General features: G+C 32.5%; 2 protein-coding genes across 4 annotated transcripts; both read left to right on the top strand.

Annotated features, from left to right (window-relative positions):
- Positions 1–4,331: 4,331 nt before the first annotated feature.
- LOC107026499 (acetylserotonin O-methyltransferase-like) lies at positions 4,332–5,742 on the top strand. The gene is made up of 3 exons (XM_015227484.2): positions 4,332–4,739; positions 4,804–5,159; positions 5,282–5,742. The coding sequence occupies exons 1-3, from the start codon at positions 4,340–4,342 to the stop codon at positions 5,582–5,584; spliced, it is 1,059 nt and encodes a 352-aa protein (XP_015082970.1). The 5' UTR covers positions 4,332–4,339; the 3' UTR covers positions 5,585–5,742.
- Positions 5,743–6,801: 1,059 nt separating this feature from the next.
- LOC107007755 (F-box/LRR-repeat protein 10) lies at positions 6,802–14,429 on the top strand. 3 transcript variants are annotated; one of them, XM_027911885.1, is made up of 5 exons: positions 6,802–7,723; positions 7,804–8,009; positions 8,207–8,300; positions 12,694–14,139; positions 14,282–14,429. In XM_027911885.1, exons 1-4 carry the CDS (start codon positions 7,535–7,537, stop codon positions 14,131–14,133), a joined length of 1,929 nt encoding a protein of 642 aa, XP_027767686.1. In that variant the 5' UTR covers positions 6,802–7,534; the 3' UTR covers positions 14,134–14,139; positions 14,282–14,429. The 3 variants fall into 3 exon arrangements, with proteins under 3 accessions (XP_027767686.1, XP_015062005.1, XP_015062004.1); XM_015206519.2 differs by having other exon boundaries at positions 14,373–14,424; XM_015206518.2 differs by having other exon boundaries at positions 12,694–14,425.
- The last annotated feature ends 512 nt before the right edge of the window (positions 14,430–14,941 follow it).

Here is a 14,941-nt window from a genome sequence, read left to right as displayed (position 1 = left end):
TATATATATATATATATATATATATATATATATATATATATATTGTATATAGCATTTTGACCTAACATTTTATTTGTCTCAACTCAAATTTTGCATAAATAAAAATACGGTAATTAAGTTACTTGACACAGAAATATTTTCAAATGTTACTTTTATCATTTGTGGGGATATTCTTTTTTTGCTAAGTTGTATGACATTCGAGATCTAATATTTAATTTACTTTTCACTATTGTATGTATGATGACATAAATTTATTAGGATTCATATATATTTTATTTGTGAGATCGAATTGAACTATGTGGAATAGTCATTTTTTAAGGGAGTTAGAAATCACAACTTACCTCGTGTATGTTTTTTTTCAATCTCTTCATAATCCGAGTAATCAAAGTTACAATCACTCTACATCTAATTAAGGAACTAGCTATTTTCAAGCCTCTATCATTTTGTCTACTCTTTTTCAAATAATCTACAGCATCAATTTAGTTTCGTTACAACACAAAGTAACTCCCACCACTATAATCGACTAAGAACATAAAAATCTTGTACTGAAATCACGCAAATAAACAAATGATTATAACTTAAAAACGGTATAGATAAGCTGCGAAAGCTCAACATATAATATACTTAATTTAATAAAAGAAAAATTGTTTTATTTTTTTATATAAAAAAATTTCATGTTATATAGTTTATATAGCTATTAGATATTTTTACTTTATTTCAATAATTTTTCTTTTCACTGTTGATTGGTTATGCAATTATTAAAACTATAACTACACATTTGTGATATTCTTCATCTTTTTTAAAATAGTATCCGTTTAAATTTATTTACTAATCTAATTGCTAATAAGTTATACGATCAAACCATGTTCAATGTGATAGCTTGTTTTCTGTAGACGTAAATTAGACTTAAAAAATATTCATTTATTTTGACAAAAAATTTCAATAACTACAAAATTAAATTAAAACTTACCTTAGTTCATCTATTTGAATTATGAGAGTAACTGTTAAATTTATTGTGCTTCACAAACCAGTGAACGAAGAGTGTACAGTTAATCAAGAATGAAGGCTGAAGCATCTTATAAGTATTTTTCCTATTTAGTTATCATGCGTATTAAAAATAATTATTTTAAAATATTCGTCCATTCAAAATATCAAAAGAGAAGTAATTATTTTGATTTTTCTAAAACCTTAGAGACCACTATGTATTCGATAGAAATAACTACTTTTTGTTTCCTACATTACTATAATATCTTTCTCACAGATTATTTTTTAAATCCCGTTTACTATGATTAAGAATCTTTGCTGGCTAAAAGTTTCTAAAATAGTTTTTTTTTTAAAAAAATGCTTTTGAAAAAATATATTTTGTGTTTGGTTTATTCATTTGAAAAGTGTTTTTGATAAATAAATTGTATTTAATTAATTTTTTCAAAAAGTACTTTTGAAAGTCAAATTATCAAATATGATAAGTATCGATGCATTTTTAATATTAAGATTATTTTAAATAAATATTATAAAAATATAATCAAATTTTTATTTTTATTAAATGAAAATATACATATTTAAATTTTCAATCAATATTATATATTAAATGAAATAAAAAATAAATTAAATATTGATATAATATTAATATGATGATTTAAATATAATTAAAAATTTCAAGCAAAATTAATTCAAAAATCATTTGACAAATTAAACTACTACATCTAAAAAAATCATAAAAAAAATAAATATATGAGATATATTGATAAATATGTATATATGACGTGAATATTTTGGTCTTGCAATAAATATTTTCTGCTTCCACTTTTTTTTATTTTTTAAGAGTTGAAATTTTCTAATTTTTCCATTTTTCTGCATCTATTTAAAAAATTTTACTCGCCTTATTTTTTTCAAAATAAGTGTTTTCGGTGTAAAAAACTTATCCCCGGATGTTTACACTTAATTAATGCAATTTTTATTATTATGTAATTTAATGAAGTAAGACACATGTTAATTAATTAAGGCTAAATAAAATGAATAATTAATTTAAACACATAACATGCATGTATTGAATTGATATAAACACTCGATACGAATAAGTTTTACCCGGTCTATCAACAGCAATGCCCAGGCTCTAACTCTTTCTTTATCTCTTCACGTTTTTTTTTTTTGTATTGAAGAAAGCTAAAGAGGTCCTTCTTCTATAAATGGAATACAATGATCTCCAAGTTTTTTCCTCCTATTTCTGGGAGAGGTCCTACTCCTATAAATGGAATACACGTTTTTTTTTTAATTGAAACACGCAAAAGAGGTCCTCCTTCTATAAATGGAAATACAATAGCTTGTTAAGTTTTTTGATTGAGTAATAGAAAAGAAAAGCAGACAAGTAAATTGGCACGTGATTATTCAATTTTCCTTCGGATCTTGTCAATCTTTTGACTTAAGGGCGACTCCAATTCAATCCTCTATTTTACTATCTAAATATAGAGTTTTTTATTTTTTTTTAGACAATTAACTTTAACTCAATTCTCTATTTTACTCGAATTTTTTTCTCATTCCTCAATATTATATTATTATTTCTATTTCTTTCTTATTTTCTTATTTTATGATATAAATTCTTTTTTTCCAAATAATTACTTTATATAATTTTAATGTGACATAAAATTATATTTTATTCTAAATTTTGAAAACATAATTTGCAAGAAAATATAATATAATACATAAATTAGGGAACCAATTCAAATAAACGTGACATACAATTACATAAACATTCAATTTTCAAAATCATTATGTTGCTCCTTTAAATGCTCTATTAATGCTTTACGAAGTTCAAAATAAGCATTTTTGTCCTTACTTTTTTTATGTCTAGCTAAAAATTGTTTAAAGCGGAGATTTTTATCTACCACCATTTCTATAGTTGGAGTTGGAGCCTCTACGCCGTTTTGAATTGGTGAATTGAGATCACGTTCACCCTCAATTATCATGTTGTGCAGTATAATACATGTAGTCATTATACCATGTAGCACTTTCTTTCTTCCATAACGTGACGGTCCTGCAATAAATGCGAAACGTGATTGCAAAACTCGAATGCACATTCAATATCTTTTCGACTCGATTCTTGTTTCATCAAGAAATATTTCTTCTTTTGGAAATGAGGATCACGAATAATTTGAACAATTGTAGATCATTTAGGACAAGACTCTCTTTGCAATCATCGGAGTCCGAGGCTCCAAGTCCTATATCACCTATAGTATCTTCTCCTAACTTATCATCTTTTTCACTTAATTTAAATGAGAATTTTTCAGGTCATCACACTTCTTCTGAACGACCTATTAGGGTGAAGAAATCAAAAGATGAAGGTCTTTCGTCATTTATGAAACTTTTAGAAACCGAAAATAATCACTTGAAAAAGATGTTATCAAAATTTGCTACATCTAAATAACATGACGGCGAAAGTCTAGATAGATATATCAAAGCCAAGGAATTCAGAGACGAAACTAAAATTTTAATGAAAAATTTAGAAACTATTAGTGATTCAAATATTCCTGATTACCTGGAACAAGAACAACAAAGAATACTTGAAAAAAGAAATCGACAATCACAACTACAGTCACATTCGCAACAATTCTTGAAATCATATTCTAATTTTTTTTTCCGAATAGTGTAGATTTGAAAACGACCTACCGGATGTGATCAATTAATTATTATGTTATGTAATATATTTTATCTTGTATTTAAATTATTATGTTATGTTGTATTATTATCTTGTATTTAAGTTATCATATCATGTATTGTATTTTTAAATTAAATTTCTCATCTTGCCATCTTAATTTTGTGCATTCTTTATGATACAAATTAATAATTAAATAAAATTTTATTATTAATGAAAATTAGAAAAAAAAATTAAAATACTATTCATTTGAAATTAATGTAGTATATATTAAAAAATATTTTTAAAAATATTATATTACATTTAAAAAAAATTATAATATTAGATATTTAATTAATAAAATTATATATAAAATAATATGTTAATTATAAAATAATAGAAATAACAATAAAATAATAAAAAAGTGAAATAGAGAGTTGGAGAACTACTGTTCACCTCTCTGTAAATAGAGGATAGAAGGTAATTTGGAGGTAGACTGGAGTGCCCATTCTCTATTTTACTTTTCAAAGTTAGAGAATGGAGCGTAAAATAGTGGATTGGAGATGGTATTTGGAAAAAAGAAATCAGCAAGTAAATTGTTAATTACTATTCCTACTTGTAGCTAGTGAATGTAATTCTATAAAGAGCACATCAATTACATTTATTATCTACATAGCAATATCTTTGAGTTTTGTCACAGTAATTTAGTATATGGCGAAAGAAACAAATGAATTAATAATGTCTCAAGTTCAAGCGGATATATGGAGATGCATATCTGGTTTTACTGAAATGGCTGTCGCCAAATGTGCTATTGAATTGGGGATTTCTGATTTCTTGGAAAGCCATCAAGAACCCGTTCCCTTGAGGCAATTGTCTACTGCACTAGGCTGCTCTGCTTCTTCCCTGTATCGGATCCTCAGGTTCTTGATAAACAGGGGAATGTTCAAATTGGTGTCAACTGGAAATGGCGAAATGGGTTATGTACAAACACCTGTTTCTCGTCTGCTTAAAAGAGATGGAGAAAATAGCATGGCTGCACTTGTCTTACTTGAAAGTAGCCCAGTTATGCTTGCCCCATGGCACTATCTCAGTGCCCGAGTTTTGTCAAAGGGTAGGTACGTACATTGTGTGATCACGATTTTTAATTTAATTACTATTTGATTTATCTGAAACAGAAAATAGTACTGGAGCATTCTGTGCGGCTCACGGAAAGGACTTGTGGGAGTATGCAAAAACCAATCCGGAGCATAGCAAACTGATCAACGACGCACTGGCATGTCATGCGAGGGTGACAATGCATGCAATTATGAATAATTGTGCGGAGATATTCAAAGGGATAGAATCATTGGTGGATGTTGGTGGAGGTAACGGAACAACTGTTGGTATGTTGGTGAAGGCATTTCCATGGATAAATGGGATCAACTTTGATCTCACTCATGTTGTGTCTGTTGCTCCTCCTTGTCATGGTGTTGTACATGTTGAAGGCGATATGTTTCATTCTGTTCCCAAAGCTCAGGCTGCTTTCCTCATGGTAAGTTGGGTGAAGTAGTACCAGTATTAATTTATCTTAGTTTATAAGCTTATCAAACTAACTTATAACATATTTATATTGGGTATATTGTTTAGTTTGTGTTTTCCATTGGTGAAAATTAGTGGGTTTTACATGACTGGAGTGATGAGGAATGCATTAAGATCTTGAAAAAGTGCATAGAGGCAATACCAAAAGAGAGAGGAATAGTGATAATTGTGGAGGCAGTTGTTGATGAAAAAATAGGCAAAGAAAAAGGGGTCAAGGATGTTGGTCTGATGTTAGATATGATAATGATGGCTCACACAAGTAATGGAAAAGAGAGAAGTGCAAAAGAATGGGATCATATTCTGAGTGCAGCTGGATTCAGTAGCCACTCCATTCGGCAAACTACTGCTATTGAACCTCTTATTCTGGCTTATCCTTGACTTGCTCTTCTATTTCTTTTAAGAAAAACTAAAAAACGTCCCAAGACTACATATAACAAAGCGGCTATCATACTTGTTATTTATGTTATGCTTGTATTCAATAAAATATGAACAATAGACGCTATTTTATTTTAAAATAATAATTAATCAATATTAAATGTGAGATTATATTAAGTATGTTATTATATTATTCTCTGCCAATTTATTCTACTGCTTGTCTAATGTAATTATTTGAAATAATTTCCTTTTGTTTAACTATTCGATATTTGAGATTTAATTAATTTAGAGTTGCATTGTACATCTCTATTGAAGATAAAACATTTATTTGGAATTTTTCCATTTTAAGATTTAATTCTATAATCTCATAATCAAATCGAGAGATATTATTATCAATAATTTGATAATTAATCAAAACACTTAACAAATATATCAAAAAAAAAGGAAAATTTATTCAATACCTTATAAAACCACCCTCTCACAATTTAATAGTATATTTTGTCTTTAATATTGATTAATAGTTATTTATACGTAATTGATTGAACAATATATAACATTATATAATTATACGTGCACTTATGCTATATTAATAATCTCAAACACAATATGATCAGTCTAGCATATTATTGCACCTAGCAATATAATGTTGTTAGTTAAAATATCACTTATTATAATTTATGAGTTATTAGCTTATATTATTCGCTACAAAAATTATCTATTATTATACAACGAATGGTTCAACAAATAAAACTCATTCAAATGATTAGAATAACTAGTAAAATGCATCGTGCTTCACACCGTTATTTAACTTAATGAATAAAGAATATAATTTAATTGAGAATAAAATGAAATGTCATATGTATTTTTTATTTAATTATAATATATATTAAAATGATTATTTTCACATATTGACAATTCAAGATATCAATGTATTATTTTAAGATTAAAAATATATAAATAGTCAAATTTAATAATTAATAAAGAGTTAGTATATTAATTAAAGGATAATGTTAAATAATCAGAAAATTTGGTCAATAATTTTAAAAAACCTTTAATATTATTTTTATTTTAAAATAATTTTTTTTCATTTTAAAATTAAAATATATTAAAATGAAAAGTGAAAATATTCAAAAAGGCTGGCCAAAATGATTTTTCCTTAATAAAATTAGATCCAAAATAGCATTAATTTTAAGTTAAAAATTGTGCAAAATTTTACAAGTTAAAGGTGGTCACTTGTGGCAAGTTCCATTTGCATCAATTGCCTCACTCATCTCCGACTCCACCGGCGCCTCGAACTCCACGCCCCAACACGAACCCATCCAATTCGGTGCCAATTTTCTCTATCTAATCTATCTTTTCCGGTGAATTTTATATTTTTTGCTTCTCTGCCTCTTTTGTGCTTTCTATCTCCCACCAGATTGTAAAATCTTAGGTGTATTTACAACTGAATAACTTCTAATTCTTAACTTGCGATGGTCTTTTGTGTGTATTAGAGATTAGGGTTCAGTGGATCTTGTTGTAAATTTAGAATTAGAATCTGCATGTTAACAGTTGTAGAATCATCGAACTAAGATAATCCTGTTGGTTGACTTTTTGAATATCAGGTGAGTATGTTTGTTCAGGGTGATTTTCTATTTATCAGAAAAGGTAAAGTTATTTTGGTGAGAAATGGACTCTTCTTCTTTTGAAATTTGATAGAAGCAGAGGTTACAATATATATATAATTATTTCTATGTAGATTTTATGCATTTTCGTCTAGCAAATGAAACAAATAATGTTGCTTTTGTTTGTCCGGAGAAAGAGTATCTGATATCCTCTTTCCATTGCCAACAACTAAGTGATTAGAGCAACTGACATTTTCCTGTTTCGACCCCTTACCCACAACTTACATCTCATCTGCACATTAACTCAATTTGTTGCCTTGTCGGAGTTCTGTTTGGCAAAGAGGAAAAAATGGCCAAGTCTTCTTCAGATTCTGGCGCACACAAGCACATGAGCCTGGACCTTCTTCCATCAGCACTATTGGCCACTGTGATGACGAAGCTGGACATAGCTTCCATTCGTTCCCTGGCATGCACTTGCAAGGCCTTTCATTCATGTGCCTCACACATGCTTTGCTTCATTCCTAGTTTTCATCTCCTTGTAAGTCTATTTCATTTCTAATGTTCTTGTACATGACTCAGCATCAATTCTAGTTCTCTTACTTTGTGTTTTCTTATCAGGATGTTGCTCCGCCTTCTGAATATATAAGGCCGTTGCTACCTCCCAATCCTTACCTTCGTAGCTTGAAGGTAGATTGCATGCGACTTGATGATTCATCCCTTGATTGTCTTCTTCAGCCGAATTTACAAGAGCTTTGCCTTCATAACTGCGCTGATTTCAGTGGAAGACTTCTCTCTCAGGTCGGCCACTACTGTAAAGACCTCAGGTTAGCTTTTCTTATTTTCTCTTCCTAAATCCATGTATGAGTTCTTCTTGGTTTCTCTTTATTGTGGAATAAAATGGAGTCTACTTTGAGCTTATATAATGAATAATGAGAATAAAAGAAAGAAAAACTGAAAACTCATTTGATGATTTGTTCAGTTGGTCATTAGCTTGTTTGTTATCTTCAATTTTGCTCCTCAGGTTTCTTTATTTGAGCTCTTTGGCGGAGAAGAGAGGCAGATCAATCGATGTATCTGATCTGGAGGTCTTATTTGGCGGATGCACTCAGCTCGAAGTAAGGCTTCTTGAAAGTGTGGCATAATAAAGATTTTAAGTTATTAGGATGATAAATAGGCTGAGCAATTACCTCATGATATTAATAAATGGGTTAATCAGCATTCTTTTTAATTGAAAAACATTATAGCTAAGATATTGTTTGAACAGCCTATCAAGCAAAAGAAAAAAATTGAACCCAAGCATAGCATTTAAAGTGGTACTACTGTAACTCGTAACTTCGATGGGAAATATCGATGGTGTAACGTCCTAAAGAAAATATTCCGTTTTGCCAAGGTTCTTCCCTTCCACGGTTTCTATCACAGCCTTTATGCTAGGGTGGATTCTGGATGAGTTTCTCTGTTGTAGTTCTCTCACTTCACATTGTTTGTGCTAATAGTAACCAATGGTGAACATACCTTGGGGAATCAGTTTAACGATTCACTATTGAAATTTTGAGATTTCTTTTGTTTTTTCTTTCTTTCTTCAGGTTTTAAGAAAGACTGCATTTCGTACTTCTGCCTAACTTTTTTCTCGAGGGATAGTGGGAGTAGATCATAATCTTTTTAATAATTTAGTAGATGGGTCTAGCAATTTTTAACGGCTAGGTCGCTCCCGTAGATTTCTTAAATGAAGTTATTGGCTTATTGCCAAATTTGCTCAGATGACAATCAGACAATGTGTATGCTTGTAATTTGGAGAAAGTAGGGTATCAAATTAAGCAAATAAATTATCACGTGACAATGCTAGTCCTCTACACTTTTTATTTATGAATACATTTGGACTACTTTCTTCATTATATTGACAATGTTTAATTGAGCATGGACTTTAAAAAAAGAAAGGAAGTGCAAAGAAAACGAATCACGAGCCTAACTCAATCCAAAAGTTAGCGCATGAGGTGAGGATTGTGCTAGACCAGGTAACCATACTTGCAACCAATTCTTCAACCATTGTAAGACTCTTAACATCACCCATATGCTCAGGCCTTCCTTCTTCTAAATGCCCAACTGGAGAGTGCCTCCTCCATTGTTCCCGACATAATCCATTGCAGCTCGAAGCATCTCAAAATCGCAGTGTAAACTAGTTCCACTTGACAATGTAGGAGAAAGTGGTCCACATCTTTGACTAAACATTTGCACATGGAGCGTCATAGAATAGAAAATGTCAAAATCAAAGAGTTTTAAATATTGTATGTCTGACTAACTCTAATTCCTATTTAGTGTTGTGAAAAGCGCGCTTCAAAGCGAGGCAACACTAGTGCGCTTCCTTCTCCTGAGGCGATGCGATCTGAAAAAGGCCCTCGCTTCAGATAAAGAAGCGAGAAGCGACACTAAGGCAAAAGCGCAATAAAAAAAGCGACAATTAGGGTTTTTAAAAAAAAATATAAGGTTTTTTTTAAAAAAAAATCTGAAATATACAATATAACTTAATTTTTCTTTCAAGACTCTTCTTTCGCTTCTTCTCAATTCACGACTGCGACTGAGACTGCGTCTCTCTTCACACCTCGATCGCGACTGCAGGTAAGTTGTAGCCGATGTTTATTAGTTCATATATGTGAGTTTCTTTTCTCCTGAAATATACAATCTTCGCCTTTGCTTCATCCTGTGAGTTTCTTGTCTCTTCACGATGCGACTGCTGTAGTTTTTTCTTCTTCTTCTCTTCATCTCTGCGGCGATCTGCTCTGTTTCTGTCACAATTACTGACTGCCTCCTCTGTTTTTTTCAATTCTTTTGCTTTTTTTTTCGTTTTGTATTTTCTGATCAGTGCGTATGCTAGCAGCTCTTTTTTTTTTATTTTTTGACACTTCTGATGATGAAGATGATGATGACCAAGTAGAACCCTTGGTTATGTCACTTGAAGAGTTTGAGGATCTTGTTGAAGAATAGGAGTTTGAGTCTTTGTGATTTAATTATGTTTTTGATTTTTTTCTTTATATGTTATGACTTATGAGTATTATTGACTATCTATTTTCTTTTAATCTAAGACTATATTACCTCTATTTAGTTATTTAATATTTTTTTATTTTTTTACTAAATGTCGCTTTTTTTTTTAAAAAAAGTGCGCTTCGCTTCACGCTTCTCGCTTCTGTGAAGCAAGCCCTCGTCGCTTTTTTCAGCTTCTCGCTTCGCAAAACATTGTTCCTATTTCAAGTTGGTGGAGTTAGATCTATAACTGCAGACTTTTGTCTTTGCATGTCTGCTTCATCGTCTTCCTCTCACAGTATGTGCACACAACCCTTCACATGTGATTCCACCCCAAGTACTGGAGGTTGGTGAAAAGTTGGCATATGAAGAAGTTTTTATGATCTTACTTGATAGATAAATTCATAGTGTGTTACATCTCTTACATAGTTTGATATTATTCTCAACTACGTTCAATACCTTATTTAACATCCAACCATGCTTAAGTTTGATATTTGTATGCTTGGTTTCATCATCAAGAATTTGACAAAAACAGAAGTGTCATTAAAATGCAGTGTTTTGGATGGCGAAAAGCGATAATAGGCGGCAAGGGTCTGCCTCGCCGCGACGTGCTTGCCTTTTGATGCGGCACCATTTAATAACAAAAAATTAAAATATTTAATTGCATATGTAAATAATCAAACAATAACATATTAACAATTTTTTCAATTCAAAAACTAAAAATAGATAGTACATACTGAAAGTCTAGAACTTGATTGAGAAAAAAAAAGAACAAAAGTCAAAACAAAGGTAGAAATGACTCAAGTCTGAAGAAGAAAAGAAGAAATATGTATTGGTTAGACGGGAGTCACCGGAAAAGCCTGTCTAGTTGCCGGAGGAGTCTAGTAGAAAATCCTAAAATTACCTTTTAATTTTTAAAACCCTAAATTGGTCGCCTTTTTTTAAAGAAAATACAAAAGGTGACGCCTTTCTTGCCTCTTGCCTCTAGCCTTTTGTCGTCATGGCGTCTCCTTTTGAAGATCGCCTCGCCGCAAAGCTAAAAGGCGATGAAGGGTCGCTTCGCCTCGCCTCTTGCCATTGGCGACGAGGCGATCGCCTTTCACAGCACTGCTAAAATGGAACAAAAAAATTATCAATTATAGATTTGCTTTTTAGTATAGAATGGTAGATCCTGATAAAAAATAAAGTGGTAGATATTGTGGGACTTTGTGAAGGCTGCTCATTTTTAACCTTTGCAAAATAACTCTGTACCTCAACTATGTATACATTGGAAAGGAGGAGTTATTCTTTTGTTCCACTGGCCTTTTCATCACCCGTTGTTCCACTGTATTTAGGGAAATAAGTATCTCACAACTCACATAACTACATTTTTTTTCACCCAATGGTGTGGCGTGGTGGTTATGAAGTAGGTTGGGAATCATGAGATTTCAAGTTCAAATCACAGCGTGAAAAAAATGCTAGGTGATTTCTTCCAATCTGTCTCAGTCTAGCCAGCCTTGCTGAACAGAATTGCTCCGCACCTCTGTGGGGGTTAGCACATACCCTGTGGAATTAGTCGAGGGCTCAAGGCGCGTACAAACTGGCACAGATACTAGCTTTGGTCTTCTTAGGCACCACAAATTAATTGCAGTTACATTATTTTAGTTTTTGGAATTTTAACTCTCCCACTTGCCAAAACCTTGCGGGTGGGACACATAAACTGGTAAGTTTATATAGAGTAGCATGGCTCTTTTGTTTTCTGTTCCTCCATAAACAGAAAATGGTGAACTTATTGGCAGCTTTGTGATTGATAATTTTGCTAGATCTTTTAGATAACATAGGCTTCAAAATGATTCATATTGGAAATGTTACCTAGGTTGTTTTCTAGGATTACCACTGATTTTGATGAATCTCGGGCTTACACTTTGATATAATGAGATCCCTTCATAAATCTGTTTAACCACATATTTCTCCGAAACTGAAGAGCAACTCCATATCCATTTCGTTGCCAATTATTTTATCATTGATTCGGTCCTTTTCTCTTTGGAACTCCAGCCTACCATCACATCGAAATCTCTATGTTGTAAGTTGATCCGCTATGCTCCTTATTTCCTTCATCACAACTCTTTTTGTTTCGGATCTATTTCCCTGTTAACTAATCAAAATTTGTGTTCTGATTTTTGGTTTATATGGAAGTCGTGCAGTTTTGAACATTGGCTTATTTGTAGAGATTTGAGTGGGAGTGGTGCATGCATTCTTTCTGTTTCTAAATAGCTTTCAGCAAATTTACAAGTTCAAACAACAAATAAAAAAACTGATACTTGAAAGTACTCACACAGAAAGCATATGGCAAAAGTTCCCTGAACCATCCTTTATTTTCATCAACTGGTCTTTGATTACCACCCACCTCTTCTTGCAATTAGGATGGAAGAATTAGGAGGTCGGAGGTTATTGCAGTTCCTGTTATGCTTCTAATGGTTCAGTTTGTGCTAACTGTCTTCTTTTGCTTTGTAGACACTGATCCTGATGTTTGATGTCTCAATGTTTTTGCGGCACAATTTTGCTCGTGTTTGGTCTATAGCCCCTGCAACACTGGTATCTCTTGAAATGGGCTACATTTCTTCGGTAATGGTGACAGAATTGCTTAGCCCGCCTGTGCTACCTTATCAGTCAATTGAGCATATTCGGCCATCCATATTACCAGGCGTACAGAAGTTATGCCTTTCAGTGGATTATATTACTGACACCATGATCAGCACAATAACTAACAATATCAACTGTTTGACACATTTGGACCTTCGAGACTCGCCTATTATGGAACCAAGATTGGCGTTTGATCTTACCAATGCAGGTATACAACAAATTAATCTGCACGGGAGATTGAAACATTTGTCGTTGGTGAGAAGTCAAGAGATTTTCCCAGCTTACTTCAAGCGAGTTAATGATCTCGGTATTCTTCTTATGGCTGATAGATGCTCTGACATGGAAAGTATTTGTCTTGGTGGGTTTTGTCAGGTTACAGACACAGGTTTTAGAACAATTTTGCATTCATGTTCGAAAATTTTCAAGCTGAGGATCTATCATGGACCCCACTTGACTGATCTTGTATTTCATGATATTGCTGCAACTTCACTTACTTTGACACATGTCAGTTTAAGGTGGTGTAATCTATTAACAAACCATGGCGTTGCACGATTGGTTTCCAATGGAAATCTTAGTGTTCTTGACTTGAGGGACTGTAGGAATATTGGAGATGAAGCCCTTCAAACCATAAGCAACCTTTCTGAATTGAAGGCTTTACTGATAGATGGTTCTGATATTAGTGATATGGGATTGTCCCATTTATCAAAAGGAGCAATGCGTTCACTGGTATCATTGTCCATACGAGGGTGCAAGAGACTAACTGACAATTGTATTTCCTTTCTCTTTGATGAATCTTCTATTTGTGAATTGAGAGAATTGGACTTGTCAAACATTCCAAACCTATCTGATGCTGGTATACTTTTGCTTGCAAAAAGACGTATTCCACTACTTGAGCTTAGAATGCGTCAATGTCCGTTGATAAGTGATACTTCAATTATGGTGTTAGCATCAATGAAGGTTGATGAAGAAGGATGGTATGGGAGCAGTTTACGGCTGTTGGATCTTTATAATTGTGGAGGTATAACTCAGCTTTCATTCCAATGGTTAAAGAAACCTTATTTCCCGAGATTGAGATGGTTAGGAGTATCTAGTAGTGTCAGCAGGGATGTGCTGGACACTTTATCCAGGAATAGACCGTTTCTGCATATAGCTTTTCATGGGGAGGAGCTGGGAATGACTGGCCAATGGGATAATTCAGATGATCTCTATATGCATGACTATGATGAAGTTGATGAGTTGGAACAATGGCTTGAAGGAGAAAATGAGGGAGATGATGAAGACATTCAAGAAGCAGAAAACAACGCAGAGTGAATGACTGTAAGATGGCAACTTATTTATATAAATGTGTTATAAATCTAGCTGTGTTCTAGTTTTGTATAAATGTTATGATTTTACATCCCTACTTAGCTTTACTGTTGTAATATTGTATGGCAAATCATGATTCCTGAGTGTTTTATAGGTTGCCATAATTTGCCTGTTATGTATATGGCTTGGGCTACCCTTGTAACAATCAGTTTTACATGCTGAATGTGTGTGTTGGTGTATATCAGTTCGAATGGTTGGTTCAATTGTTCAAATAAAAGCTTTGATGTGGGAACAAGCTCAAACACTATGCATACATATGATGCTGAGCATCATCTACTACAAGGTGAGAATGTGAAATTGTCCACAAGTACATATATCTTGTTTTGTTTTACAATTTGGCCATATCTTTTTTTCTGTTTATCCTTGTATTTGTTGCTTGCTTTGGTTCCTATCCATACAAATTGGATGGCATTTTGATGATAACATGGTTGGCAGGATATCCTGTTATGACACTGGAAAAACAGTGGAACCTTGACCTCGTTCATGTTTCCTATGGACCCTATCACATGGCAAGTGCCAGTTACTTGGGAATATTGGATGGTTGCATGGGCATCCTTAGTGGTGGCATTTTTTAGCCCAAAAATATACAGTAATAAAAAGTTGAGGGTTCAATAAGTGGAAGAAGTGTATTTTTAAGCCAAATTCCCAATAGGTTAGGGGTGTTTTTGGTCTTCTTTTGTTGGGTAAATTAAGTTAAATTTTATGTGTGTGGACAAAATATAGAATTTTTAAAATATAACGTAAAGTCTGCCCA

This window comes from Solanum pennellii, chromosome 1, assembly GCF_001406875.1.
Source record: "Solanum pennellii chromosome 1, SPENNV200".
NCBI lineage: Eukaryota > Viridiplantae > Streptophyta > Magnoliopsida > Solanales > Solanaceae > Solanum > Solanum pennellii.
This window is presented reverse-complemented; position numbering and strand designations above follow the sequence as displayed.

Excerpts from the sequence above, each read along its gene's own strand:
- LOC107026499 (XM_015227484.2), top strand. The coding sequence starts at position 4,340 with ATGGCGAAAGAAACAAATGAATTAATAATGTCTCAAGTTCAAGCGGAT. Across the intron at positions 4,740-4,803 it reads TGCCCGAGTTTTGTCAAAGG|AAAATAGTACTGGAGCATTC; the intron begins GTAGGTACGTAC and ends TATCTGAAACAG. Across the intron at positions 5,160-5,281 it reads CTCAGGCTGCTTTCCTCATG|TGGGTTTTACATGACTGGAG; the intron begins GTAAGTTGGGTG and ends GGTGAAAATTAG.
- LOC107007755 (XM_027911885.1), top strand. The coding sequence starts at position 7,535 with ATGGCCAAGTCTTCTTCAGATTCTGGCGCACACAAGCACATGAGCCTG. Across the intron at positions 7,724-7,803 it reads TTCCTAGTTTTCATCTCCTT|GATGTTGCTCCGCCTTCTGA; the intron begins GTAAGTCTATTT and ends TTTTCTTATCAG. Across the intron at positions 8,010-8,206 it reads CACTACTGTAAAGACCTCAG|GTTTCTTTATTTGAGCTCTT; the intron begins GTTAGCTTTTCT and ends TTTGCTCCTCAG.